This window comes from Trachypithecus francoisi, unplaced genomic scaffold (genome assembly GCF_009764315.1).
Source record: "Trachypithecus francoisi isolate TF-2019V2 unplaced genomic scaffold, Tfra_2.0 Lachesis_group8, whole genome shotgun sequence".
Classification (NCBI taxonomy): domain Eukaryota; kingdom Metazoa; phylum Chordata; class Mammalia; order Primates; family Cercopithecidae; genus Trachypithecus; species Trachypithecus francoisi.
Window position 1 is genome coordinate 8613237 of NW_022681473.1, and position 25189 is coordinate 8638425.

Genomic DNA, 25189 nt, shown 5'->3' on the forward strand with positions numbered 1-25189 from the left:
GGCCCACTCTCCTCCGCCTATTGAGAGCCCAGGTGGAGGGGAGAAAAGGCCGGCGCTGGGGTAGCCTCGTCCAACTTTATTGCTCTGGAGAACAGGAGGGCAAGCCGGCGCGGGGGGGCAGTGCCCAGGCATCCCTCTCCCCGAGGCTGCCGGGCCGGCCGTGCCGTCGGGGAGGACCCCGCACCGCCACGAGCTCGCACACACACTCGGTGACAAATAAATACGGCGGCCGCCCCGCCCGTGGGGTCGAGGATCCGCCCTGCCCCGTCCCAGGAAGGGCGCCAGCGGCCCCTAGCGGACACGCGCGCGGTATCCGGGACAGCCGGGTCCTCCGCAGCGCAGGCCCGGGGCAGCGGCGGATGCCGGGGGCCGCGAGAAGTTATGGACCACCCAGGCCAGTGGCCTCAGCTCAGCACGCAGCGTTCCCGCCGGCTCAACTGCCGGCTCAGCTTGCGGCGCCGCTGTTCCAGGCCGCGTTCCAGGCGCTCGTCCTCCTCCAGGGCGCTGGGGGGAATGGGTTCGAGTCAGCGCGCTGTTGGGCGGAGTCCACACCAGCCCTCTGCGGGAGCATGTCCTGGACCCTCCCAACTCCCAGCGCCGCCCAGCGCCACTCACATCCGCTCCTTGTGGTCCAGGTCCCGGACCAGCTCGTCGCGCTGGTTCACCAGCGACACCAGCTCCTCCAGCAGGAGCTGCTCTCGGTGCTGCTGCGCGGACGTTTTCTTCCAGTCTGAGGGTCAAAGCGACTAAGCGTCAGGAGGCGCGGGCCCGGCGCTGTGCCGCCTCTACCCTGGCTCTGTCCTGCCTCCCGCCCCCTGAGCCCATGTCCCACCTTCGATGGCCAGCATGGCCCGCAGCTCGCGGCTCAGCAGCTCGAACCTTCGCTCCAAGTCCTGCTCTTCGATGCTGGAAGGTGCAGGGGGGTGGCAGGTCAGGAAAAGGGGCATAGGGAGAGAGTGCCCAGGGCTCTGGCCACTCCCTGACCCCATCCCACCTCCCCAGCAGTTCCCAAGGAGGGCAGGGCTGACCACAGAGCTATCCTCCAGTCTCCAGACCACATTATCTCTTTTCTTCTGTTTTCTCCAATTGCTGGGTGTTTATGTTGCCCCCCTACCCCGAAGGACCCCTGAAGGATTATTTGGATGAACACTCATAAACAGGAAGTATTGGCTACAGTTATTCTGAAAAATGATCCCAAACGCAAAAGGGAGGCAAAGCTGTCCCCACCCAGCAGGATGACAAAGGCAATGGCCGCAGAGTGGCTTTGGACCCCACATGGGAACCAGATCATATCTCTCTGGGCTTCTGTTTTCCTTACTGTAAAGGAACAGGGTCACACTGGGGAATTCAGCCCTCAACTTCCTGGGCCTCGGTTTTCTTTTTCTTTTCTATCTTTTTTTTTGAGACGGAGTCTCCCTCTGTTGCCCATGCTGGAGTGCAGTGGCACGATCTCAGCTCACTACAATCTCTGAACCCCGGGAGAGTTCAAACTATTCTCCTGCCTCAGCCTTCCCATTAGCTGGAACTACAGGCGCCCGCCACCACACCGGGCTAATGTTTTGTATTTTTAGTAAAGACGGCGTTTCGGCCGGGCGCGGTGGCTCAAGCCTGTAATCCCAGCACTTTGGGAGGCCGAGACGGGTGGATCACAAGGTGAGGAGATCGAGACCATCCTGGCTAACACGGTGAAACCCCGTCTCTACTAAAAAAAAAAAAAATACAAAAAAACTAGCCAGGCCAGGTGGCGGGCGCCTGTGGTTCCAGCTACTCTGGAGGCTGAGGCAGGAGAATGGCGTGAACCTGGGAGGCAGAGCTTGCAGTGAGTCGAGATCGCGCCACTGCACTCCAGCCTGGGCGACAGAGTGAGACTCCGTCTCGAAAAAAAAAAAAAAAAAAAAGACGGGGTTTCACTGTGTTAGCCAGATGGTCTCCATCTCCTGACCTTGTGATCTGCCTGCCTCAGCCTCCCAAAGTGATGGGATTACAGGCGTGAGCCACCGCACCCAGCCGGTTTTCTTATTAGTAAAAATTTAAGAGTTTTATTCTTAATTTTTTTTTTAATTTTTATTTTTTGAGGCAGAGTCTCGTTCTGTTGCCCAGACTGGAGTGCAATGCTCTGATCTCGGCTCACTGCAACCTCCGCCTCCCGGGTTCAAGCGATTCTCCTGCCTCAGCCTTCCAAGTTACTGGCATTACAGGCGCGTGCCACCACACTTGGCTAATTTTTGTATTTTTAGTAGAGATGGGGTTTCACCATGTTGGCTGGTCTTGAACTCCTGACCTCAGGTGATCCGCCTGCCTCAGCCTCCCCAAGTGCTGGGATTACAGGCGGGAGCCACCGCACCCGGCCAGTGTTACACTTTAAGCAGCAAATTGGTTAGGGCAAGAACAGTCAGATGGAGGAGGAATCATTTGTCAAAAATATCTCTGTAGGAAGAACAAAGTAGTGAAGAACCCTAACCAAAGTAGCTCAGAGTCCCTCTGCTCTCCTGGCCCGGGGCCAGCACTCACAGCAGCTGCAGCTGGTCCTGCCTCCGGATAAGAGCGTTCTTCTTGTTGACCAGGGTGAACCACTCCTGGATCAGCACCTCCTCCTGCAGCTTGTTGGCACCTGCATTGGACAGGGACAGTCACCAGGCCTGTCCCCTGCCCCCGGTAGGGCAGCTGGGGGTTGGGGGAGGGGGTTTGCTCCCTTGTGACATCCCAGAAGCCAGAACCGTGTGGCTCGAGGAAGCCACTTCAGGGCCTCAGCATGCCTGGCTGTAAAATGGGAACGCTGATGCCAGCCGTGCCTCTTCCCAGCTCCTCCCAAGGTCAGGAACAGCTGCAGGGCCGGGCAGACCTAGTGACATGTGTTGGGGAAGGGACCCCCAGATGCATGCCCCACCTGACTCCATAAGGCTCCTCAGCTGCGTCTCCACCTCAGACGCCCGCCCATCTATCTGCCTCTGCTCCTGTTCCAGGGCCTGCAGCTCTGCACACACATACTGACTTGTGTCCTGGAACCGTTGCTGGGGTGGAAAAGGCAGAGAACAGGGTGGACTCAGCCCAGGCCCTGAATAGGAGGTGCTCAACCATCAGCTCCTCCCACTTAGCCCTCCTTACCAGCTCAGCCTCCTCCCCTGGGCTTGGGGGTGGCTCCTCCGAGAGGGGACTCCCACCTGCAGACAGAGATGATCATAAGGCACCCCCTAACCACCACCCATCCCCAGGAAGTCCCTAGTCCAGGCTTTGTGAACAGCCTGAACTGAGATGGTCACCACTCCTGCTACTCACCAGGGGGCTGTTGAGAGGCTGCAGCTGTGGGTGGGCCTGGGACAGGGCTAGGGTCAGGGGCCTGGCCTTCCTGTGGAAGAAGGGGCCAGTGAGGGCTGGGAGGGGTTTCCCGCCAGCCCGGGCCTGGGGCCAGCCAGAGCCACTCACACAGAGGGGAGGAGGGGTCCTTGACCCCAGCCCTTGCCCGCCCCTGCCCCTCCTCTAGTCCGGCATGCACAGAACCCCTGGGCCTACCTCCTTCCAGGGAAAATGCCTCCTCAAGCAAAGGCCACGGCCTTCATCCTTCCTGGCCCTGTGGCCCTGGGCCCATCCACGCCCAGGCTCCGGGCCTCCCAACTCCCCTCCTGGTGCTGGGCTGAGCTCCGGCCTCACAGGGTGAGAGCCTTTGAAGGGCCCAGCCCAGGCCTCTCCTCCCCACTCCTCTTTTTTTTTTTTTTTGAGACGGAGTCTCGCTCTGTAACCCTTGTTGGAGTGCAGTGGCAGGATCATGGCTCACTGCAACCTCCACCTCCTGGTTCAGGTGATTCTCCTGCCTCAGCTTCCCAAGTAGCCACCTGCCATCATGCCCCGCTGATTTTTGTATTTTCAGTAGAGACGGAGCTTCACCATGTTGGCCAGGCTGGGCTCGAACTCCTGACCTCAGGTGATCCACCCGCTTCAGCCTCCCAAAGTGCTGGGATTAACACGTGTGAGCCACCACGCCCAGCCTCGACTCCTCCTCCATGGAATCTCCTCAGGCCACTTCTGACTTCTGTCAGCTAGTGCTGGCTTCCCATCATGGCCAGGGCCCCATGCAGTGACCATTACACTCACCTGATATAGCCCCATCCGTGTGATCCAGCCCAGCCCTGCCTCCTGCAGAGGCCCCATCCAGGCTCCCTCCCCTTCTGTCCGCAGGGCTTCCCCGACCCAGACCCTCCTGAGCCAGCACCTCCACCTCCTGGCCAAAAGGGGGTGCCCTGCTGCATTTTCAGTTCCCACACCCAGGAGCGGCTGCTGCACACTCACACACACAGGCCAAGCCAGGCTGGCTGGATCTCTGAATTTTAGCCTGGAAGGGCAGGGCTGACCCCATGTGCCTGCCTGCCCCTAGTGACTTGCTGGGACTGTCAGTGCTGGGGGTCCCCAACTTGCGGCTCAGCTGACAGCCTGGCCCCTCAACTGCTTCTGACCTGGCCCCCCAAGTCTGGGTCATCTGACCTGTGTCGGGGTCATGGGGCAGGGACAGTGGTTGAGCCGCCCATGTCCACTCCCACCTGTACCTCTCCGAGAGGCAGCCCTGGACATCCCTGGCTCAGGGGCCATCCTCTCTGGCCTGGGGCAGTGGTGGCTTCCCCACCAGCCACCATCATGGCCTGCCTGCTGACTCAAGCTGAAACCGAGGCCTCTCTGACACCTCCCCCCCACCTTTTAGGTGTAACTGTTTCACACCTCTCCTCAGTCCCCCAGCCTCATGCCAAAGCCTCAGGCAGCTCCAGCCTCAATGTTCCTACCACCCTGAGCCACGCCTAGACACCGCCCCCTGGCCACAGTGACCGACTTTCAGTTCCCAAAATAGCTTTCTCAGCTTGGAGTCAGCCTCCATCTTGGGCTGCCTGGTACCAACGTGACCTCCATGACCCAGCCCAGCCCTACTTCCTCCAGAGACCCCCCTGCCGGGGCCCCTACACTCTTCCCACCGCCGTCCCTGACTTCCATGTCTCCAGAAGCCTCCTCTGATCCCCAGGCTGGGCAGATGCTGCTCCCATGGCCTCTCCCATTACAGCTCCAACCCCTACTCACCCCGTCACAGCTGCTGGTTTCCCACGTCTCCCCCTTACACAGAGCTGGGCCCAGAAAATACACTCAGGGTACACTGACTAATAACAACAGCTCATATCTACCAAGTGTTTCTGTGCTGGGCATTTAAAGCACTTTATGTGCATTGACTCACCGGATCCTCTCAACAGCCCCGGAAGGCAGGGACCACGACCCTCCCCACTTTACAGATGAGGAAACTGAGGGTCAGAGATGAGGCTCCTAAAGGGTCTGGTCTAGGACCCAGGGTTATCTAACCCAAAACTTTGTTCCCGAGCTTGGCCACCAACTTGCTGTGTGCCTCGGGGCCAATCACACCCACGGGGCCATTGTTTGTGTCCTTGTATGTAAAATGGGAGAAAGCCCAGCTCTGTGTGACCTGGGAGCTGCAGGGCTTCTAGAAAGGAATCTAAGGAAACACACAGCTCCCTTTTTTTTGACAGCAATCTGCAGAGCCTCAATGCCACCTTGCAAAAGGCTTTCATACACACTGTAAGAACCCATGGGCAGGCCAGGCACATAGAGAGTGCTGAGCTGACGGGACAGGCAAAGGCAGGAGAGTGGAGAAATCCAGCCTCAGCAGCAGCGGAGCTTCCTCATGCCAGGCCTCATGGGAATTCCAGTGCTTCCTCATGTCTAACTCAAATTCCTCTTTTTTTTTTTTTTCTTTTTCTGTGTGTTTTTTTTTTTTTTTTTTTTTGAGACAGAGTCTTGCTCTGTCGCCAGGCTGGAGTGCAGTGGCATGATCTCGGCTCACTGAGACCTCCGCCTCCGGGGTTCAAATGATTCCCCTGCCTCAGTGTTCTGAGTAGCTGGGACTACAGGCCTGTACCACCATGCCCAGCTAATTTTTTGTATTTTAGTAGAGACAGGGTTTCACCATGTTGGTCAGGATGGTCTCGATCTCCTGACGTCGTAATCTGCCCACCTTTGCCTCCCAAAGCGCTGGGATTACAGGCATGAGCACGGTACCTGGCCTCAAATTCCTCTTTCAATACCCTCATGTCTGGCCCCTCCTCCAGGAAGACCAGGACTTTGGGAGCTCCCAAAGGGAGCTCCCAAAGGGCCAGGCCAGGTCAGAGCACCTCCCACTGCACACAATGGGCATGAGGGATGGGGGTGGCCAATGAGGAGTCCCCTCCAGCCCCATGGGTCAGACATCTCCTGTGAGACAAGAGCTGAGGGAAGGCCTGACTTGGAAAGACCAGATGCTGGAACTGGGACCCAGAGGGGTATAGGTTGACACCTCCCCTTTAAGATTTAAAGAGCCACTGACACACATTAATGGGGCTGTGGCCAGAGGCCAACAGATGGGCCAAAGCTGGCCTCGTCCTTGACTCCTGTGTGTCATATCTCCTACAGGTGGGCATCACCCGTGCCCGCTGTCTGTCACTCACAGGCTCAGTGCTGTGCCTCTGACCCTACACTCAGGACTCCCGCTCTCAGCCTAGCCTCATTGGCACTTATGGACCTTCTGGGAGATGGCTGGCAGTTCCCTAAACGAGACCTGAACTTTCCTGCTGCCACGTTTTTGCTAATGCAGGTCCCACCATTTGAGAACCCCACTCATTTTTCACCTGGGAAAAACCTGGCCATCTTATCAACCTAGCACCTAGCTCAAATGGTGGCTTCTTCCAGAAAGGCTTTCCCAATGAATTCACTCCTTTTCTTCAAACGCAGGGGTCATTCCTGGACAGCTGAAGGTTTGCAGCAGCCTGGCAGAGCTGCCCTTTGGTTCACAGGCAGGATGGGGCAGTGCTGGGACCCCAGCTGGAAAACCCGTGTCCTGGACTCCAGCAGCTGTGGGTCACTGAGCAAGTCCCTGCTCTTTCTGGGACCATGCCCCCTTCAGCACAGTGACATGACACTCTAGGAGATGACCTGCAACCCATAGGGGATGACAGCAGGGACATGGGCCCTCAGGATCTCCCATCTCCAACTTTCCATTGTAAGAAAAGAGGAGACTGGTCTCCAGCATCTGAGGTTAAAGATGCATGCCAGAGTCCTGGGGCTGGGAAGCCCTGGAGAATTCCCTTTGAGTACAGATAGTCTGCACCCAGCTTACGGGGCAGGGTGGCTGCTGGTTGACGATGAGCCACCTGCAGGGAAAGAAATGCCCAAACCCACCTTCCAGCCTCCCAAGCGCTGGGCTGAGGGCCAGGAATGTGGATCCTGCGGGAACTTCCTACTGCAGCCTGTGATTCCCCACACCAAGCGCCAAGCACTAAAAACCCTCAGCACTTATCCCAGGCTGGCGGCAAAGCCCGGGACCCTGCCTGGCGAGCTTGAATGCGTCCCCTAACAGGGAGCTCACTACCACACCAGAGGACTCTTCCACAGCACCAGGGTCCCTCTGATCAGAAAGCCCCTCCAGGGTCCACCGAGCCCCGTCACTCTGAAACCGTCACCCTCGTGCCAGCTCTGTCCTTGGGGCCCCTGGGGACTCTCCCGTTCTCTGCCCAGCTTCCCGGGGAGGAAAGAAGGAGCCCTGACACTCACTGCAGCCGCAGCTCCCGCGGCTCCCCCGTCCGGATCGTCCACTGAGAAGGAGCTGCTGTTCCGCAGCCTTGAGCGCCTCTTCTTGAGCAGGTCGGCGTCGCGCACGTGGGAGAAGGAGCCGTGCGCGCGGGGCGGGGGCACCGGCCCGGGCTCCCCATTGACCGAGGGCCGTCGCAGCCTCACGCCGCCACCGCCCGGCGCCCCCGCCCCGTTCACCAGCCCCTCGACCGGGACCTCCGCGGGTCGCATCTCTCGGGGGACCTCGGCCCCGCCGTCCTTGAAGGCGCGGCCCGTGTCCGCGTTCCTAGAGGCCGCCCCCGGGGCCGCCCCGTCCGCGCGGTCTTCGGTTTCCTTGGGCTCCTGGGGCGCCTCGGCCCCGTGACCGCGCAGCCGCTGCGCCAGGCCTCCAGCGTCCAGGTCGTCGGGCGGGCTGGACTGGGCGCTGCCCACGCGGTACGTGCCGGCGCCGCCGCCGCCCTCCAGCTGTACCAGCTGCAGCTCCTGCCCGGTGCAGAAGGCGCGGATCTGGCACAGGTACGTCATGACGATGAGCTTGTCGGGCACCGACAGCAGCACCATGTCCGCTGGCTCCAGCAGCCGCGACACGCCCAGAGCCGCGAAGCCATCGAAGGCCTGGGGGAAGGGTGCACTCGGGGTCAGCGGCGGTGGTGGCCCGCGCCACCCGGCAACGCTACGGTGCCGCCCCGCGGAGGGGGTCCCCGGGATTGGCACCCCAGGCTTTGCCTAGCAACACCGCCCCCTCCTAACAAGGGAAATCCAGCAACAGGGCCAGCCCTCGCGTTGCTTAGCAACGGCACACGGTCCACCCCGTTACCAAAGGGTGGTTTTGGAAAAACCATCTAAGGGAGGAAAAACGCTTTAAAACAAACAAACAAAAATAAAGAAAACAAACAATTTAATGATGAAACGGGTAAAAAGTGGCAGAACTGGCCGGGCGCGGTGGCTCAAGCCTGTAATCCCAGCACTTTGGGAGGCCGAGACGGGCGGATCACGAGGTCAGGAGATCGAGACCATCCTGGCTAACACGGTGAAACCCCGTCTCTACTAAAAATACAAAAAAAATTAGCCGGGCGAGGTGGCAGGCGCCTGTAGTCCCAGCTACTCGGGAGGCTGAGGCAGGAGAATGGCGTGAACCCGGGAGGCGGAGCTTGCAGTGAGCTGAGATCCGGCCACTGCACTCCAGCCTGGGTGACAGAGCAAGACTCCGTCTCAAAAAAAAATAAAATAAAATAAAAAATAAAAATAAAAATAAAATAAAAATAAAAAAAAATAAAAAGTGGCAGAACTTCCAGAAGCCACTGCTGGGCCCAGCAGCCCATCTTATCCAAATGTGAGACTGAAAGCCTGGCTCTCTAGACCCTCCTTCCCTCCAGGCAGCCCCCTATCCCATCTCACCTGCTTGTTGTTCTGCTTGATGTTGAGTGGGTCTAGGGAAGCATAATCACTGCAGAGAGAGTGCTGGTCAGAGACTGGGTCCACATTGCCCTCTCTGATGGCTCCCCCATCCATTCCTACCCCTCTGGCAGCTCACATCTTATCTGGGTAGAATCGGTGCAGGATGGCACAGAAGGCCAAGCCGTTGCGCCAGGATGTGGTGAAGTTGGTGATGCGGACGCCACGGTAGCCAGCGGTGACTGCCTGGCACCACTCCAGCAGGGACTGGCTGGAGCTGACCATGGCAGGTGTTGCCTGGGGACACAGGGGTGGGCTTAGGGAATGTATAAATGGGATCTGTGCCCTCTGCCTCTTGGGGAAGCTCATGCCTGCACAAAACAGCCCCATCTCTGAGCTTGCAGGGGTCACCACAGACCACTGGCCAGAGCCTTGGGGCGAGGTAAAAGGGTTTCCAGATGCAGGGTTATCTGCCAAGGTCACCTAAAACGTCAGTGGCCCCCAGACAAGATCAGAGGTCACCAGCAGCCAGACCTCAAGGTCAGCCCAGAAAATCAGCTGAGAGGTGTCCAGCTCCATGCGGCCCAGGGAAGATGGGGTAGGAGAACTAGGGCATCCTGAGAGAGGAAGGGATGAGGGGCTCCTTCAAGCTGAGCCCCGCACCCCACCCGATCCCCTTCCACCAGGTGGGTCCATGCAGAGCCGCCGTTCGCTCAGCCCCAGGTTAGTGGGAAGCAGCAGACTGGGCCCTCGGCGGCCCCCATCCCTACCTGGCTGCCCAGCAGCCTCCTGTCCTCTTCAGCCTTCTCTGGGGAAGAGGCCCTGGGCGCCCCAGCCCCTGCCCCACTGGCCACCTGTGCTTCAGGCGGGCTGGCCTCTGCAAGGCTTCCCTCAGCTTCTTTCCCCTTCTTATTTCCCAAGACCCCAGCCTCCGCTTCCTGGGCCTTAGAAGTACCAGATTCGTTCTCTGGAGACTCTAAAACCTTCATCCCTGCTTCCTGGGCCCCCCAAGCCCCAGATTTTCCCTCTGACATCCTCCAAACCCCAGCCTCTTCCTCCTGGACTCTCAGAACTCGACTCTCTGACCCTTGTACTCCTGAAATCTCTGCTTTTGCTTCCTGGGATCCTAAAACTCTTGGCTGAGTGACTGGGGCCCTTAAAGCCCCGTATTTGAGAGCACTCCCAACTCTAGTCTCTGCTTCCTGGACCCCCCAAGTCTGAGCCTCTTCCTTCTCAGCCTCTGGAACTATAATTTCTGTCTTTTGGGTCATCAGTACTTGGGCCTCTGCCATTCCAGCCTCTGGCTCTGAGATCCCTGAACCCCCCACCTCTGTCTCCTGGGCCCCAGCTACCTCAGATTCTAGCCCTGGGACCCCCGAACTCCTAGATGCTATCTCTCGGGTCCCCAATATCTCAGTTTCTACTGTCCCAGTCTCTGTCTCTTGAACCTCTGAACCCCCAACCTCTTTTCCCTGAATCCCTGTTATATCAGCTTCTATCCCTGGGACCCCTGATGCTATCTCCTGGGTCCCCAATATCGCATCTTCTGCTGCCCCAGGCTCTATTCCCAGAACCCCCAAAAGCCCCACCTCTATCTCCTGGCCTACCAATATATCAGACTCTGCTATCTCAGCTTCTATCTCTGGGACCCCTGAATCCCTACCTGTTATCTCCTGGGGCCCTAACATTTTAGCCTCTGTCCCCTTAGCCTCTGTCTCTGGTACCCTAGAAGCTTCCACCTCTGTCTCCTGGGTCCCCAGCATCTCAGATTCTGCTATCGTATCTTCTATCTTTAGTGGCCCCAAATCCCTAGCTATCTCCTGGGTCCCTAGTACCTCAGTCTCTGCTATCTTAGTTCTTGTCCGCAAAACTCCTGAACCCCCAGCCTCTGTTTTCTGGGTCCCCAGTACCTCAGATTCTGCCACCCCAGTCTCTGTCCCTGGGGTCTCTATGACCCCCACCTCTGTTTCCTGGGTCTCCAGTCCCTCACACTGTCCTGTCCCATCAACCTCCGACTCCAGGACCCTTGATCTTGCTGCTTCTGTCTCCAAGGCCCCCAGTATCTCAATTTCTAGTGTCCTAGTCTCTGGGAACCCTGACCCCTCAACTTCTTCCTCCCGGGTTGCCGGCACCTCCAACCCTACCACCTCAGTCTCTGTTTCCAGGACCCCTGAACCCCCAGCTTTTGCCTCCCAGCCTCCCAGACCCCTGGATATTGCCCCCTGGGCAGGTGATAATAGGGCCCCCTGCCAGCTGCTCACCTGGGGCCTGGTGCTTACTTCTCCAAGACAGGGGCCCTGCTCCAGGCCTGTCCCCTCAACACCAGGGGCTCCGCCCCTCACTTCTACACCCTCTCTCTCCTGGCCTGCAGCAGCCCTGGCCCCCTTCAGGTCACCAAGTTGCCCAGAGTGCCCTACAGTCTGATCCCTGGTCCTGACTCCCACCCTCCCTTGAGAGCCCCTTGGAGGAGCCTCAGGGGTCCCCCTGCATCTTGCCTCAGGCATCAACCCTGTTGCCTCTGGTCCCTTAGTGTTCACATGTCTCACCTTTGACCTGTGCTCAGCATCCACTTGACAAACTGCTGAACTCTCTTCAGCCTCCCCAGCTCTGACTCCTGACCTCTTAGTGTTTGCCTCTCTGCCTCCTGACCCGGGCTCAGTGTCCACCCCACTGGCCTCTGGCCTGTCCCCAGTGCCCATCTCTTCAGCCTTGAGTCTCTGCCCTCCAAAAGGGTCTCCAGAGCCTTTATCCTCAATGCTCAGGCCCAGCCTAGCTCCATGGGCGTCTGTCCCTTCCTGAGGGCATGCCTGGGCCTGGGTCTCCCTAGCAGAGCCCAATCCTGCTGGAGGAGCCCCTGAGGCTTTGGGGACCTCATCTTCCCCTTGGGAGACTGGGGGCCGGAGGGCATCAGAGCCTTTCCGGAGCCGAGGGGCTGGGGTTGGGGCCGTGTCCTGGCCTGGCTGCCTTGAAGACCTGAGAAGAGAGCAGGAGGGGGAGTCGGGGGGCTGCTGCGGCCCCAGATCTCAGCACCATCCCCCACCCCTCAGATTGCTGGGGCCCTGGAGAGGCAGGTTGGTGGGGTGAGGACTGCAGCTCCTATCAGGGGGCAATGGGGGTGGGGCTGGTTCCAAAGCTCACCTCATCTCTGGTGAGGTTTCCGGGGGCCTTGGGGCCTCAGGGCCCACCTGGCCCCCGGCTTCAGTAGCTGGTTCTGGCCCCTGGCCTCGGGAGGCTCTGGCCGGGGGTGCAGGAGCACTCACAGGGGCTGGGCTGGTATCCTCAGCATTAGAAGGGCTGGCAACTGAGAAGAAAGTAGGGGATGCTGTGGCCTGGGCCCAATGACCTGGGGTCCGGTCTCTACCCCCAACCCCAGCCTGGGTCTCACCTGTCTGCCGGGGTCGTCCTTGACCGTCCTCCTCCTCCTCACAAAGTGTCTTCAGCTCTGGAGAGGGATCTGGGGGTGGTAGGAGAGAGCAGAAGGGCAGAGTCAGCCCAGGGCAGGGCCCTGCAGGCCTGACCCCCTCCCCCAACTACGGTGCAGGGCCTACCTGGGAAACACCCCGGCCTCAGGGCACCGCCCCGGCCTGCGAGAAGAGACAGGCCCACAGATGTGGAGAGAAAGAGAGAGAGAACCACAATAGTGGACAGAGAAAAAGCCTGGACAAGCAGCAGGAAGGGATGAGGAAGCCCCAGTTGGCCCAGGAGGGCTGGTGGTGAGGGATTAGGAGCCAGGCTTCTGACCCAGCTGTCCTGGGTCAGGTACGGGCCTGGCAAGCACCGCGGAGGGATGAGGAGAGGACCCAGGAGCCCAGGGAGACCTTGGGAACCCATCCTCCAGGACTCAGTTGAAGACCAAGGCCATCATGGAACCAGCAGCCAGGTTGGGACGATTGAGGCTGCCGGGTTGGTTGGGACTGCCTGGGCAGTTATGAGTTCCCATCACAGGGCGGGCACAGCAAGTGGCTGGTGGCCCGGGAAACGCTCCCTCCCCAGGTCTTGGCAGTCTGGATCCACAGCAGGCTGTGAGCCCACCTGGCTGGGTGACTCGAGCACGGGCCTCGGGGACTCCTGGGCCATGAGCCTCATCTTCATCACTCTCAGCAAAATCATCCAAGTTGCCCACATCACTAGGCTTCACACTCATGAGGCTTGCAAGACTCTGCATGTCATCGTCCCTGGGGGGCAGAGGTTAAAGGTGAGGGTGGGGGTCAGAGGTCACAGGCCAGGGTCAAGGAGGGCAGGTAGGCACTCACGTGGCACGGCCCTCCCGCAGCAACACCCCAGAAAGAGTGAGGCTCAGCTCAGCCTGCACCACCTTCACCGACTTCGGCTTCAGCCGCAGCCTCAGCGGGACTTGGGCAGGCACAGGCCCTGCATGGTGGGCCAGGTCCACCTCGGCCGTGGCCAGCACCTTCCGCTGCCCCTTAGACTCCTGTGGGCCAGAGGAGAGACCAGGGGAAGGAGCATCAGTGCTGTCCTAGGATCCCCAAGATTCCAGACCCAAGCCCACTCCACTCACATTTTCAATAATAAATGTCCACTCTTTGGCCTCATACTGGTCCACGTGGGGGTCCTGGGAAGGAGTGCTGATGAGTACATGGCTGCTGGGGCGGCAGCAAAGGGAGCAGAGCCTGTGCTGGCTCAGGAGGTGCTTGGTGGTGGTGGCTTTTTTTTTTTTTTTTTGAGACGGAGTCTTGCTCTGTCGTCCAGGCTGGGGTGCGATCTTGGCTCTCTGCAACCTCTGCCTCCCAGGTTCAAGCAATTCTCGTGCCTCACCCTCCCAAGTAGCTGGGATTACAAGTGTGTGCGGTGGTGTTTTTTACACATGCTGCTACCTCCTCCTGGGATGCACCCCAGGTTCTGGTCCCAGCTGCCTCTCATGCTGCATGTGTTGGGTAAATGCTGCCTCCTCCAAAGAGACCTCCTGGGCCAGTCATGCTGAGCAGGCCTCCCTAATTCTTGGCCTCACCCCCCGCATCCTCTTCTATCTGGATGAACAACCTACCAGGAGACCCGCGTGACTGCCCGTGTTGCAACTGCCTGCCCTGTTGCCATTCATGCTGGAGGGCTAGAGACTCACCCTGTAGAGGGTCACGGAGATGTCCACATTCTCAGGTACCATCCACACCACGGTACCCCGGTATGGGTTCTGGATGCCTGGCTGCCAGCTGTGGGCCTACAAGGGGCAATCTGAGTCCTCCCCCGATCTTAACTCTTCCCTCCCACACCCACCCCCTATCACCAACCTTGACACCATCTTCCTCGCTCCTCTGTGGATTCTGATCTGAACTTGAACCTGACTCCACTCCCCCATCAGCCCCCATCAGCTTCCCACTGGCCCCCATCCTTAACCTGGATCCCCAGTTGCCATCCTTCCCCACCTTGGAGCAGATGCGTCGGTTCCGCCGGGTCCATACCACCACCAGCTTATCTGGCTGCCTGGGGGAGGGGGAGGGGAGGGGGAAAGAGAGTGGGCTGCCTGGTCAGGCTCACCGGCCTCCCCACCTCCTCTTTCTCCTCCTCCCCCAGCTCCCTCAGGGTCTCCCTTCTGCCCACCTCTCCCTCCTCCAGGAGAGGGCCTGGGCAGCCCTTTATCTGGGGCCACAGGGTGCAGGGTGGAGCTGCTAAGGCAGGGTGGGGCCACAGCAGAAGGGCAAAGGGCCAGACAGTGTAGGCAGGCAGGGACGATGAGGAAAGACAGCAAGAGACAGGGACAGGCACACACAGAGACCAGGACACACAGAAACACAAGGACCCGGCAAGCGATACCAGACACAGATGCGCACTTGAGCACTGTATACACACGCAGACTCTGACACGGGAGACACAAAGACGAGCGATAAAAGAAGTCCCTTCGCACAAAGATGTTTGTGCAGCGCCCACCATAAACCCAGCCCAGTTTTGGGGATAGAAGCGGGCAAAAGAGGGGCAAGACCTTTCCGATGAGGACAATGGAGGTGGGGGCAGACTACCAGTCAAGAAAGAAAATAAATGAACAAGCAAACTTCAGGGTGATGTGAGGAAACCCCTTGGGGGTCTCCTTGAGGTTGGGTGTCTGAGCAGAGACATGAGTGGCAGGGGAATGGGCTGTGTGAGGATCTGGAGAAAGAGGGAATGGCAAGTCCAAGGATCTGCAGCTAGAGGGTGATGTCAGAGAGAGGGGCAGAGAGTTGGGGGTGAGGCCAGAGAGGCAGTAGAGGGTCAGCTTGTCATTAACCAACACTGCCATCCCTCGCCCGCCATGTCCAGCCCTTTGCTAGGCCCAGGGTCCCAAGGAGGATCAGTTTTCAGCGAGATGATGACAGTGGAGCCTGGGGGCAATCAGGGAAGACTTCCAGCGGGTGACATTTAAACTGAACAGCATATATGCCAGGTCAGAGAAGAGGCAGAGGCAAAGCAAGAGGACAGAGATGGCTGCGCAGGGCCCATTCCCAGGCACTGAGTGGACTCATGGCTGGGCCTGGGGGCAGAGGGCCCCTTTGGGTTAGATGTTCAACTGCTGCCCAGGAGGGGTGATGCTTGAGGGGACAATCCGGCCGAGGGCAGCACACAATCTTGCCTTGCCTGTACCCAGTCCCATGCCAGACGCTTGGGTTTGCCCAGCTCACTGTTCCTCTAGGGGCCAAGCCAGGATAACTGGCTCTCTGTTAACCCTGAGGATGCTGAGGCCCAGATAGATTTGGAGCCAAACAAGGTTACACGGTTGAGCCTAGAGCCCTCCAGCCCAGAGCCAAGTTCCCTTCCCCAAGGCCAAATTGCTGGCGATGGCAGAGCAAGGGTAACTAAGGGGCCTTCCCAGAAAGGGGAAGCGGACAGGGGGTGCCTAGGGAGGGCGGGGCTTGGCTGGGCAGCCTGACTCAGGCTGCGCATGCCCTCCTGGGAAGCTGCAACCTGGGCAGGGGCAGCTTCCCGGCCTGGGCTCCAGGCTAAGCAGCCCAGGAGGCCCTACCCACAGCTGCCTGTGACTCAGCTGCGTTGACACTGCCGGCACCCTCAGCCTGCTGTGCCCAGCGTTTCCCTGGCCTCCCGCAGGATGCTGGAGCAGAAGCCAGAGGCCAGAGTTCAACTGCCAGCCCCCAAGTTCTCCCGGGCTTTGCTGAAAGATGTGAACAGCCCTCTAGCAGGCCCAATGTGGGCAAGGCCAGGGATATGGCAGCTGCCCAAGGGACCCCAGCCTCCTTCTCACCCCCCTCCCCCTGGACCCTATGGTCCCTTCCTGCCCCAGCCCTTCCCCTGGGGAGCCTAAATTTAGCCCCGTCTGGGGGGTGAGGCCCCCACAGCTGTGCCCTAATCCAGCCAAGGGAAGCTGACACCAGTGAGCACGTATATTTAGGGTGTGACGCAGGGGCCTGGGCAGCTATGGGTGGCGGCATGTGAACGAGATGCCCCCGAGTCTGTTGGTAGTCCGGGCTGGGGCCTGCACCCTCTCGTGAATCACCCCTCACCCTTCCACCTTGCCCTCCACAACCCTCTCATCCCGGACACACAACCTCCTAGGTCCTCAGGCCCCTTTAAGCTGCTCCCCGCCTCCCTCCTCATTCCTCCCAGCACTCAGTTTCCCCTTTTAAGGACATTGTGGAGATGTTTCCAGCCTCCCAGCACTCTAGCTGGAAAGGCGGGAGTTGGAGGGGTTCTTCTGGCTCAACAAGATGACAGGGGAGGAGGGGGCAACATCTCTGTTCTTAGCTGGACTAAGTAAGGTCAGGGAGGTTCCTGCCGCAGCCCTAGCCACCTGCAGACCTCAAAACTTCATCCCTTTTCCAACGCCACCCTGAATCACCTTTCTGGCACAAGACACGCGGCCTCCCTCCCCCAACCCTGACCGCAGCTGAGGAAGGAGTGGACACAGGCAGAACCTCAGGCCTGAAAGTCCTGACCCCCACGCGGGGAAGGCTGCCCACACCCCCAACTCCAGGGGTCCCACAAATTGCAAGGGCACTTCTGAATCTCCAAGCCTGGAGAAACAGGGCCCAAGCTGGGGTGGGGGCCCATTTGGTCATTGGGCTGGGGGGCAGAATCCTCTCAGGCTCAAAGGGCTGGATGAGGTCCCAGTTCGGAGGAGACCCCTGGCCTCCCTCCCACTCACCATTTCTTGGTGCACTCCAACACCAGCTCGTGGTAACAGGCCACGAACTGGAACTTGGCCGCCCGCTTGCCCACGCGCTGCAGGCGCTTCCACACTGAGGTCATGGCCCCCGCCGCCCCGCCGCCCACTTCTCAGGCTCGGGGCTCCCGCTGGCCCGCCACTGCTGGCCCGGCCCGGGTCCCCATGGCCTGTCCGCGCCGCCCGCCCCGTCCGTGCGGAGGTGTCCCAGACTCCGACCCGGGACCGCGCTCTCCGCTGCCGCCGCTGGGGCCTGCCGGGTGGTCTGGCTGAATCGGCGGGGTCGTCTGGGGCGCGTCGGGTGGCCGAGCGCGGAGCTGGGAGCGCGCCGTTTCCTGGAGCCGCACCCCCGTCGGAAGGCGGGCGGGGCTCCGGCGCGGGGCGGGGGCCGGGGCAGGAGCGCGGGGGGCGGGGCGACCCGGCTTCCGGGGCCTCGCGCAGCGACCGGGGAGAGGGAGCAGGAGCGGGGGCGGTGGGGGGGACGTGGAGAGGGTGTCGCCCGACCGCAGTGCCCGCTCGGGGGGCGCAGAGGCTGCGTGGACCCCGAGAGAGGGCAACCAGCAACTTGGTGCCACCCTAGAGAGCGCTACCCGGGCCGCCTCCCTTCCTGCCCGCAGCCCTGGGAGGTATGTACTGCTGGCCCCCTTTCACGGGCTGGGAAAACTGAGACCCAGAAAGGGGAAGGGACTTGCTCAGAGTCATACTGTGAATCTGGGCGAGGACCAGCTCTCCTCTACTCCATGGTGCAGCCACCCACGTCTTAACCAGAGCAGGAAGGCGTCGAGTCAGGACTAACCTCGGGGGCCCAACCTCAGACCCTGACTGCTGTCGAGTGGGAAGATAATCCCAAGTAGCTGCAGATTCACAACTGACTTCCAACCAAGTGTGACCTTGGGCAAAGCGCTAACACTCTGAGCCTCAGTTTCAATGTCTATTAAATGGGGATAATTATAGTTCCGCCTTTTACGGAATCACTGAGAGCACGAACCTCAGAAAGCATTTAGCAGAAAGCCTGGCTGATTTTGCCATGCCTTACTAAATGGGATGCGCTATCATGGATGGGGAAAACGTGCCATTTCTGTGTGTATGTTTACTCTCCCTCCCCAGGAAAGCCTGCCTGGGGCGTTAGCGGCTCTGTGAACCCCTAGATTAGAGCCTTTATCGCTTACCCACCCGCCCTGCATGGTAATGAGCCTCTGCAGGTGTCAGCTGCCCTGGGGCAACAGGTCAGTTTGCTCCTTCCCGCTGCTCTGCAAAGTGTGTGAATGAACAGGAGCCCGGTGCGTGACGGCTACTTGGTTTAACGGGATGTCTGAGTGCCGGGACTGCCAGCTGGGCTGCATCTCCAGGAGGCAAGTGGCTGCAGCAGGGCGCGGGGATGTGCTGCTCGTCCACACACCTCGGTGTGCGGCTTCGCCTCTTTTCAGGAGGTTGTGGGGTGTCGTGTGCGCGTGTGCGGGGCTGAGTACCCACTGTCTCCGAACGTGCTGACTTCTTCCGGTGGGCTTAACACCTGGGTTTGGTTCCCAGTCCCAGCGGTGTGGGTCCCCGGTTTCCTAAGACGAAACCTTTAACAGATAACTGTAAAGACCGCTAGTGCTGTGGGGAGAGCCGGCGGTCTTCACAGACTAAGCGGGGAATACGGGTCTCTGGGACCCCATCAACCTTCATCGCAGCAGATTCTCACGCCTGGCCTCCGGGAAGGTCCGAGGTGCCGCGACTTCACACCGCTCTGCCTCTGCCGCTCCTCCCTCCCACCCGCGGGGCGTGAGCTCCCAAACCGTTCCAGGAGGCGCCTCCCCCGCCCCCACCGGGGCCCCTTGCTCAGCCGACTCCGGCCACCCATTTCCTGCGCCACCCCAACCCCGCCCCGTGCGGGGTGGAAAGTTTCCCTTCTCATGGTGGGCGGCTCCTTCTCCTTCCTTCCCGGCCGGCAGGGAAAGCCCGAAGCGAACTGGGAGGAGGCGGAGGAGGACTCGGAGGTCGCGGGCGAGAGAGGGGAAGTGACTCGACCGCAGTCGCCCGGCGGCTGAGCCAGGCTCGGCCAGCCGGGAGCGCCCCAGCCCCGCCCGGGCGGGACGGCAGGACCTTCACTCGAGGGTCTCGGGCGCCACCCGCCGGCAGAGCGTGGGGCCGCACCTGCCAGAACGCCGCGGTCTTCCCGCCCCAGAGCCAGCCAGGCAGAGCACAACCACGCTGCGAGTATTTATTTATCTACGCGCCCTGGAGGCCGGCCCCTAAATTTAAATATCCAGCACGGGGCCTTGGCCCTCCTGGCCGTGGGTGGGTATTGGGACGGGCCCTGGAGCCCTTCCAGGGCAGAGGAACCCAGAGCCCGGAGGTGGGAATGCCCCTGAGCCACCAGCTGCCGATAGCAACAAAAGGTGAGGAGGAGATGGGAGCGAGGCACTCATCCCAATCCCAGAGATGCCAAGGGGAGGGGAAAATGCTTCGGGCCCCACCGCAAGGCTGAGGGTTGGCCAAGCTGGGGGTGCACACATGTGGAAGAAGTGGAGGCCCAGTACCATGGGCAGAGGCTGTACCCTAGGTACCCGCCCCAGTGCCAGTCAACCCAAGACAGGAGAAAGGGTTTGGCAGTTTCGCCTCTGAGGAATACATGCCTGGCCCTCCTGTGAGGTGGTATGGGGAAAGGCGCAGGCTCCGCAGTCTGAGGGCTTGCCGGAGGGGGAGTTTCTGAGCCTTTTGCATGGGAGCGCGCCCCCTGCCCCCCAGCTCTTCAGAGGCTGATGTGGAAGGCATCCTGCAGCCACTGGTCACGGGCATTGTGCGTCTGGGGCACAGTGAGGGGTGGCGGGTCAGGAGGCAGGCTGGCATCAGGAGGCTCCTCATCGTCAGACAGGCCCGCATCCGGTGGGTAGGAGCTGTCCGAATGGAGAGAGGATGACAGGTCCTGACAGAAGCTCAGGTCTTGACACAGGTGTTGTAGTCCTGGATTGACTCGTACAGGCCCCACAGCTGGCACAACAGGGACATGTCCAACTGCCGCAGCCCCACCTGCAGACAACTGAGGGTGGGCTGGAGTTGGGGTCCAGGCCACCCCAGCCCAGCCCAGCCCTGCCCTCTGGAACAGTGGGCCCCAGCCCATCTTCCCCGCACCTTCCTAAACAAAGTTTTTGTAGACATCAGGCACCATCTGCAAGCTGTGCAACTTCAGTCACGACCCTCACCCAAAAAATGGGGTTGTTATCCATTTAGCAGGATGAAATGAAGTAACATCAGATCATTTGAAAATATATGGTAACCACTGCCATAATTTTTAACTATCGCTAATTATTGTTACCATAACCCTTGGAACCCAACTGGTGCCTACAAGTCCTCTGAGACCCAGGCCGCCTGTCCCAGTCCCCTGCGTTCCGCGTCAGCCCCCCGCCCAGCTGGCCCGGCGCCCACCCACTTACCATCTCCTTGCGCAGCGCGGCCAGCGCCGAGTCGAGGTTGACAGGACGACGCGGGCCGGCTGCGGATCCCGCGTTGGTGGCGCCGGCGGCGTGGCGGGGCCCGTCCGGGGCGCGGGCGGCGCGGCTCAGCTCGTCGTGGATGCGGCTGCGCTGGCTGTAGACGCGCTCCAGCTCCCGCCACGAGCCCCCGCTCGCATTAAGGAGGCCGCTGAGGCCGCGCGGCAGCGGTGGGAGCCCGGCCAAGGCGCAGCTTGCCCCGCCCGGCGCCTCTGCCGAGGGCAGCCCGTTCATCGCCACGGACGGCGATGCCACCTCCTTCTCCCCAACACGCCGCCCGGGACGCTGCTCGCAGGCCCCGCACCCCGCGGCCCCGCCGGAGGCCAGCCGCCGCCCGCAGACCGCGCTTTGTTCCTTCCCCAGCTCCTCAGACTCCGCCTCTGCCCCACCCCCTCCGCATGGGCCGGGCCTCTCTTAAAAAGGCAACGGCTGTGGGACCACGTCGCGTAAAGCTGAGAAAAAGACAGCGGGGCACCCACTCACTCAAGGGGAGATGGAAAAACGGAGGAGTGGGGAAAAGGCCGAAGGGGGCAGGCGTGGTTTCTTCGCGTTTCTTTTCGCCACCCCGTCTGCCCGCCGCGCCCCGCCCCCACACACATTGTGTTCTGCCCATTACCCTCCCAAGGAAAATGATCCAACAGTGGAGTCAGGAGACTGGCAAGTCCACAGTCGGTGCCTAACGTGCCACCTGACGCTGAGGTCACCACAAACTCCTGTCGCTGAGTACCTGGGGTGGCCATGAGATGGGATAGGCTGATAGGGTCAGGATGCTCAGGGGAAGGAGGGGAATCTATCAAGGGGATTGGAACCCAAAATCTCACTTCCAGGTGGGGAATGGGCACCGGATGGCGGAAGAGGCTGCAGATGTGCTGCCAGAGACAAGGCTAGGGTCCACCCCTCTGGCTGCTACCTTTGAAAAGGCTATCACCTCTTCCTTAGAAAAGGTGCATCACATAGTCCTCTACCTACTCCCGCATCCTGACTGGGGAAACTGAGCAGAAACAAGTTCAACTCATCTCAGGGCGTCAAGGAGAGCAGAGAGTGGAGAGGTGAGAGGCCAAAAGTAGGAAAAACGTGAGTGGAGCTGGGGCTGGCATGCACACTCGGAACCAGGAAAAGAACAAACCACACAGAGGAACAGCTGTTTTTCTAGAGGGTTTTTCTCAGGGGCTTCTCTTAGTGCTGCAGCTGCTGCAGGCTGCGCAGGGCCTCCGCACATGCGCGGATAAGGCCACACAGCTGGATGCTAGTCTCCAGGGAGGTGCTAGAGCCCAGTTCAGCAGAGGCCCAGGTCAGCTTCTGCAAGAGGGCTGTCTGTGTGCAGGCCATGACATCTGTATTTGGAGGCACAGCAGGAGTGGGTGGCCCCTGGGCTGCCTTGAGTCCTGCTGCAGCTCCCTCACAGTGCTCCGGACGAGGTACTGGGGGCTGGGGCACAGGTCGAGAGCCCAAGGGCAGCTCTGAGGCAGAGGCCAGCTGGTGCTCCCGAGCTTGGGAGAGGGCAGCCTGGGCATTCAGAGCTAAAAAGAGGAGAAAGTGGATGGAATGGTCAGGATGCCTGGCCCACCTCAGCCGTGAGCCATCTCCTTTCCTGCTCTGCTCTTTCTGTGCTTGAGGTGTTTTCCCTGTCCCTCTATAAGACAACTCATCCACTTTCTACTTTGTATCACATTTATGCCTTAGCTTCAACTCTCCATCAGTACTGGGCCTGATTGAGCTCAGACTCTCGCGCAGTGGCTGGCACACAGGAGGTGCTTGGTTCTCTTATTGAGTTAATGGTCCTCTTTAGAGTCTAAAGGAGAAATCATTTTACCTCTGCCCCACCCGGAGACTCCACTGTCGCCCCCCAGGCCTACTGTTCTCGGGCCTCTATCACCACTTACCACGCTTCCCCCCTAAGCACATCCGGCCCCTCTCCCGGATTATTTTTTACCCTCACCGGGATTATCTTTGTCCACGTCTGAGTCGAGTTCCTGACAAGCCACGCAGTAGATTTTCCGCTGTTTGTCTTGGAGGAGAATCGTCTACGGACCAAAAAGCACATGGGGCCGGAATGAGACGCGGGCGATGAGGTCCAGAGGGAAGGCTGAGTGGCCTGCCCCGCAGACCCATCCCTGCTCACTCGCCCGAGTCTCGCCTCACCCCGCAGTCCGCGCACGTCTCGCCCAGCATGCGGTAACCGCGCAGCAGATAGTCGCCCATGAGCCGGGAGATGCGATCTTGCCGCTCCCGTCGCGCCTGCAGCACCTTCGTCTCCGCCTCAGTTGGGGGCTCCCAGGAGAAGTCGTCGACTTCTGGGGAAGAGAGTCATAGAGACTGGGGGTCTTGCCGGAGCGGGCTGCCTCCCGTACCTCACAGCCACAAGCCTCTGCCGCCCAAGTCCTCACCAGCTCCGTTCAGGGCCATGTTGCCGTTGTCGCTGCCGGGCTCACCGGAAGTGACGTCCAAGCGGCGCGCCCTCCGCTGCGGCTCCGCCCCTTCCATAGCGGCCGCGAATCAGGGCGGAAATGACGCCTTAGCGTGGTCCTCAGATCTCGCTGTGCCCGGAGTGGGGCGTGTCGGCTGCTACCGAGAACCTGCCCTGGGGACGCGTCAGTCAGCCGGAATCCAGGGGACAGAACCTTACGACGCGAGAGGCCTCGGGAGGAGCGTCTCCGTGGTAACTCTGCTCCGGTCGCAAGACCTGGAAGTGGCCTCGGGAGGTCGCCCTTCCTGTCCGTCGTGGATGAAGGGGACCACCTGGCTTGAGAAATCCCCGCTGGCCTCCGCCTCCCCTGGGGTTTCCCTTTCGGCGCAGGCGGGGCAGCGGCATCATCACGACCATCGCCACCCGAGTAATCACAGCGAGCGGCCCTTTGCGCACGCGTGGAGCCTCCTCAGGCCTCAGTGCTTCTCTCTTCGCCCAGCAAGTCTGGCCAGGTGGGGAGCCTTCTCGCTTTCCGTCTATTTCAAGACTCCTCCCCTTCTGCATGCTCCGTGTCCCAGTCTGTCTCCCCGCTGCCTGCCGAGGCCTGGGACTGAAGCAAAGTCCGCCCTGAAGCCGACCGTTCTTTGAAACTGAAATCCTCAAAAAGCCTGCGGACTGAATAGCGCTGTACTCGGCACGCGCATTGCGCTTCCAGCCGCCCTTGGGTGCTGCGTACTGGGCAGGGTCGGGTTGGGGCCTTCCTGCATACTCTTGCGACCGTTAGGCTCGTCTTAGGTGAGTTGCAAGTTAAAATTACCAGGGCTCTCTGAACTTGGACCTTGGTGCTTTTTTTTCCTCTCTACCTCTGTTCCGTGTTCTTTTTCCATATGCATCCTCTCCCTTATTAGATTCAGAGAAGCCAGACAGGGCAGGCAGGGGTCCTCAGATGTGCAGTCTGCAGGGCCTGAGGTTGTACACTAGGGCAATGTAAAAGTAGCTAGGACTTGGACTTTCATAATTACATCGACAGTCTCCTCCTCCGGATGGCACATGACCCCTCAATCTGACCTGAAGTCCCCTCCTCCTGGCCTCCTCTTCCTTCCACGTAGAAACCCTGGAACTGTCATTCTTGCTGCCTCCTGCTTACCTAGAGAGCCCTGTGCCCCTTTCGCATCTCCATCTACCAGTCAGGCTCTTGGGCAGCAGCGTACCTGACTTAGGGCCTGTACCCCAAGTCGTTTCTATCAGGCTGACTAGAGCCACCGTTTTGTGTGTGTTTGTTTTGTTTGTATTTTTTGTAGCGATTGGGTTTCGCTGGTCTCCAACTCCTGGACTCAACTGATCCTCCCACCTCAGCCTCCCAAAGTGCTGGGATTACAGTGAAGTGCACCCAGCCTTAGGCTGACTAGAGGAACTATCTCTATACCATCTCTTGGATGCACAGACCCCCAGGTTATTACCGTCTCCAGCTCCCAGCCCTACCCTGAATTCCTCAGTGCGCCGACTATGTCACCATTATGGCTGATATCCACTCAACTGTCTATTCTGCCTCGCACCTACAAAGACCCTTACATGAGTCCTCTCACTTAATCTCTCCAATTTACTCCTCATGATAACCTTATATGGGGTATTATCCCCATATAAGCAAGAAACTGAATAATTCTTTTAAAATACAATGTCATTCTTGTACTAAAAACCATCTGGTGGCTTGGAATGGTGGCTCACGCCTGTAACCCCAGCACTTTGGAGGCCGAGGCAGGCAGATCACTTGAGTTCAGGAGTTCGAGACCAGCCTGGCCAACATAGTGAAACCCCGTCTCTACTAAAAATACAAAAATTAGCCAGGTGTGTTGGCGGGTGCCTGTAATCCCAGCTACTTGGGAGGCTGAGACAGGAGAATTGCTTGAACCGGGAGGCAGAAGTGAGCCAAGATCACACCACTGTACTCCAGCCTGGGCAACAGAGTGAGACTCTGTCTCAAAAAAAAAAAAAAAAAAAAAAAAAATCTGGCATCTCCCCATCACATTTGGACAAAATCCAAAGTCCTTGTTATGGTCTCCAGGGTCCTACAAATCTAGCCTTGGCCCCCCACATCCAGACAACACGCACAGAGATGCACACACATCTCCCATCCTCCCTGCATCCCTCTTCTCTCACTGCTCAAGAGGATTCTTGTCACTTTTCTCCTCTCAGGGCCCCTCACCATCCTAAGTTCCA

The 25189-nt window shown here is 59.6% G+C and overlaps 3 protein-coding genes and 1 long non-coding RNA gene across 10 annotated transcripts; 1 reads left to right on the plus strand and 3 right to left on the minus strand.

Moving 5' to 3' along the window:
• Positions 1-56: 56 nt before the first annotated feature.
• EHBP1L1 (EH domain binding protein 1 like 1) lies at positions 57-17466 on the minus strand. Of its 7 annotated transcripts, XM_033207246.1 has the most exons (21): positions 17072-17466; positions 14367-14424; positions 14066-14161; positions 13505-13558; positions 13239-13417; positions 13018-13160; positions 12534-12569; positions 12371-12439; positions 12124-12286; positions 10635-11958; positions 9756-10493; positions 9125-9282; positions 8989-9037; positions 7573-8205; positions 3277-3346; positions 3106-3161; positions 2888-3011; positions 2512-2611; positions 833-906; positions 616-730; positions 57-504 (listed from the first exon to the last, which is right to left on the minus strand). In XM_033207246.1, the coding sequence occupies exons 1-21, from the start codon at positions 17173-17175 to the stop codon at positions 405-407; spliced, it is 4443 nt and encodes a 1480-aa protein (XP_033063137.1). In that variant the 5' UTR covers positions 17176-17466; the 3' UTR covers positions 57-404. The 7 variants fall into 7 exon arrangements, with proteins under 7 accessions (XP_033063137.1, XP_033063135.1, XP_033063138.1 ...); XM_033207244.1 differs by having other exon boundaries at positions 9756-11958; XM_033207247.1 differs by lacking the exon at positions 9756-10493 and having other exon boundaries at positions 11532-11958; positions 17072-17463.
• Positions 17467-17512: 46 nt separating this feature from the next.
• Positions 17513-18060, plus strand: LOC117081414. The gene is made up of 2 exons (XR_004436154.1): positions 17513-17715; positions 17839-18060. It is a non-coding gene; the product is annotated as an uncharacterized LOC117081414 (long non-coding RNA).
• A 1221-nt stretch (positions 18061-19281) lies between these two features.
• On the minus strand, positions 19282-21397 carry FAM89B (family with sequence similarity 89 member B). Its single transcript, XM_033207259.1, is given in 3 exon segments — positions 19282-20032; positions 20035-20104; positions 20509-21397. Coding segments are annotated over 3 exon segments (567 nt in total). The 5' UTR covers positions 20800-21397; the 3' UTR covers positions 19282-19826.
• A 310-nt stretch (positions 21398-21707) lies between these two features.
• On the minus strand, positions 21708-24242 carry ZNRD2 (zinc ribbon domain containing 2). Its single transcript, XM_033207258.1, has 4 exons — positions 22953-24242; positions 22708-22859; positions 22505-22589; positions 21708-22085 (listed from the first exon to the last, which is right to left on the minus strand). Exons 1-4 carry the CDS (start codon positions 23047-23049, stop codon positions 21742-21744), a joined length of 678 nt encoding a protein of 225 aa, XP_033063149.1. The 5' UTR covers positions 23050-24242; the 3' UTR covers positions 21708-21741.
• Positions 24243-25189: the final 947 nt, after the last annotated feature.

Bases quoted from the DNA above. Each gene is read 5' to 3' on its own strand.
- EHBP1L1 (XM_033207244.1), bottom strand. From the start codon at position 17,175: ATGACCTCAGTGTGGAAGCGCCTGCAGCGCGTGGGCAAGCGGGCGGCC. The intron at 9,038-9,124 runs GTGAGCTGCCAG...CTCTCTCTGCAG, and splicing joins CGATTCTACCCAGATAAGAT to TGATTATGCTTCCCTAGACC. The intron at 3,347-7,572 runs GTGAGTGTCAGG...CTTCTTCCACAG, and splicing joins CCGCGGGAGCTGCGGCTGCA to GAAGGCCAGGCCCCTGACCC.
- ZNRD2 (XM_033207258.1), bottom strand. From the start codon at position 23,049: ATGGAAGGGGCGGAGCCGCAGCGGAGGGCGCGCCGCTTGGACGTCACT. The intron at 22,860-22,952 runs GTGAGGACTTGG...TCTCTTCCCCAG, and splicing joins CATGGCCCTGAACGGAGCTG to AAGTCGACGACTTCTCCTGG. The intron at 22,590-22,707 runs GTGAGGCGAGAC...TTTGGTCCGTAG, and splicing joins AGACGTGCGCGGACTGCGGG to ACGATTCTCCTCCAAGACAA.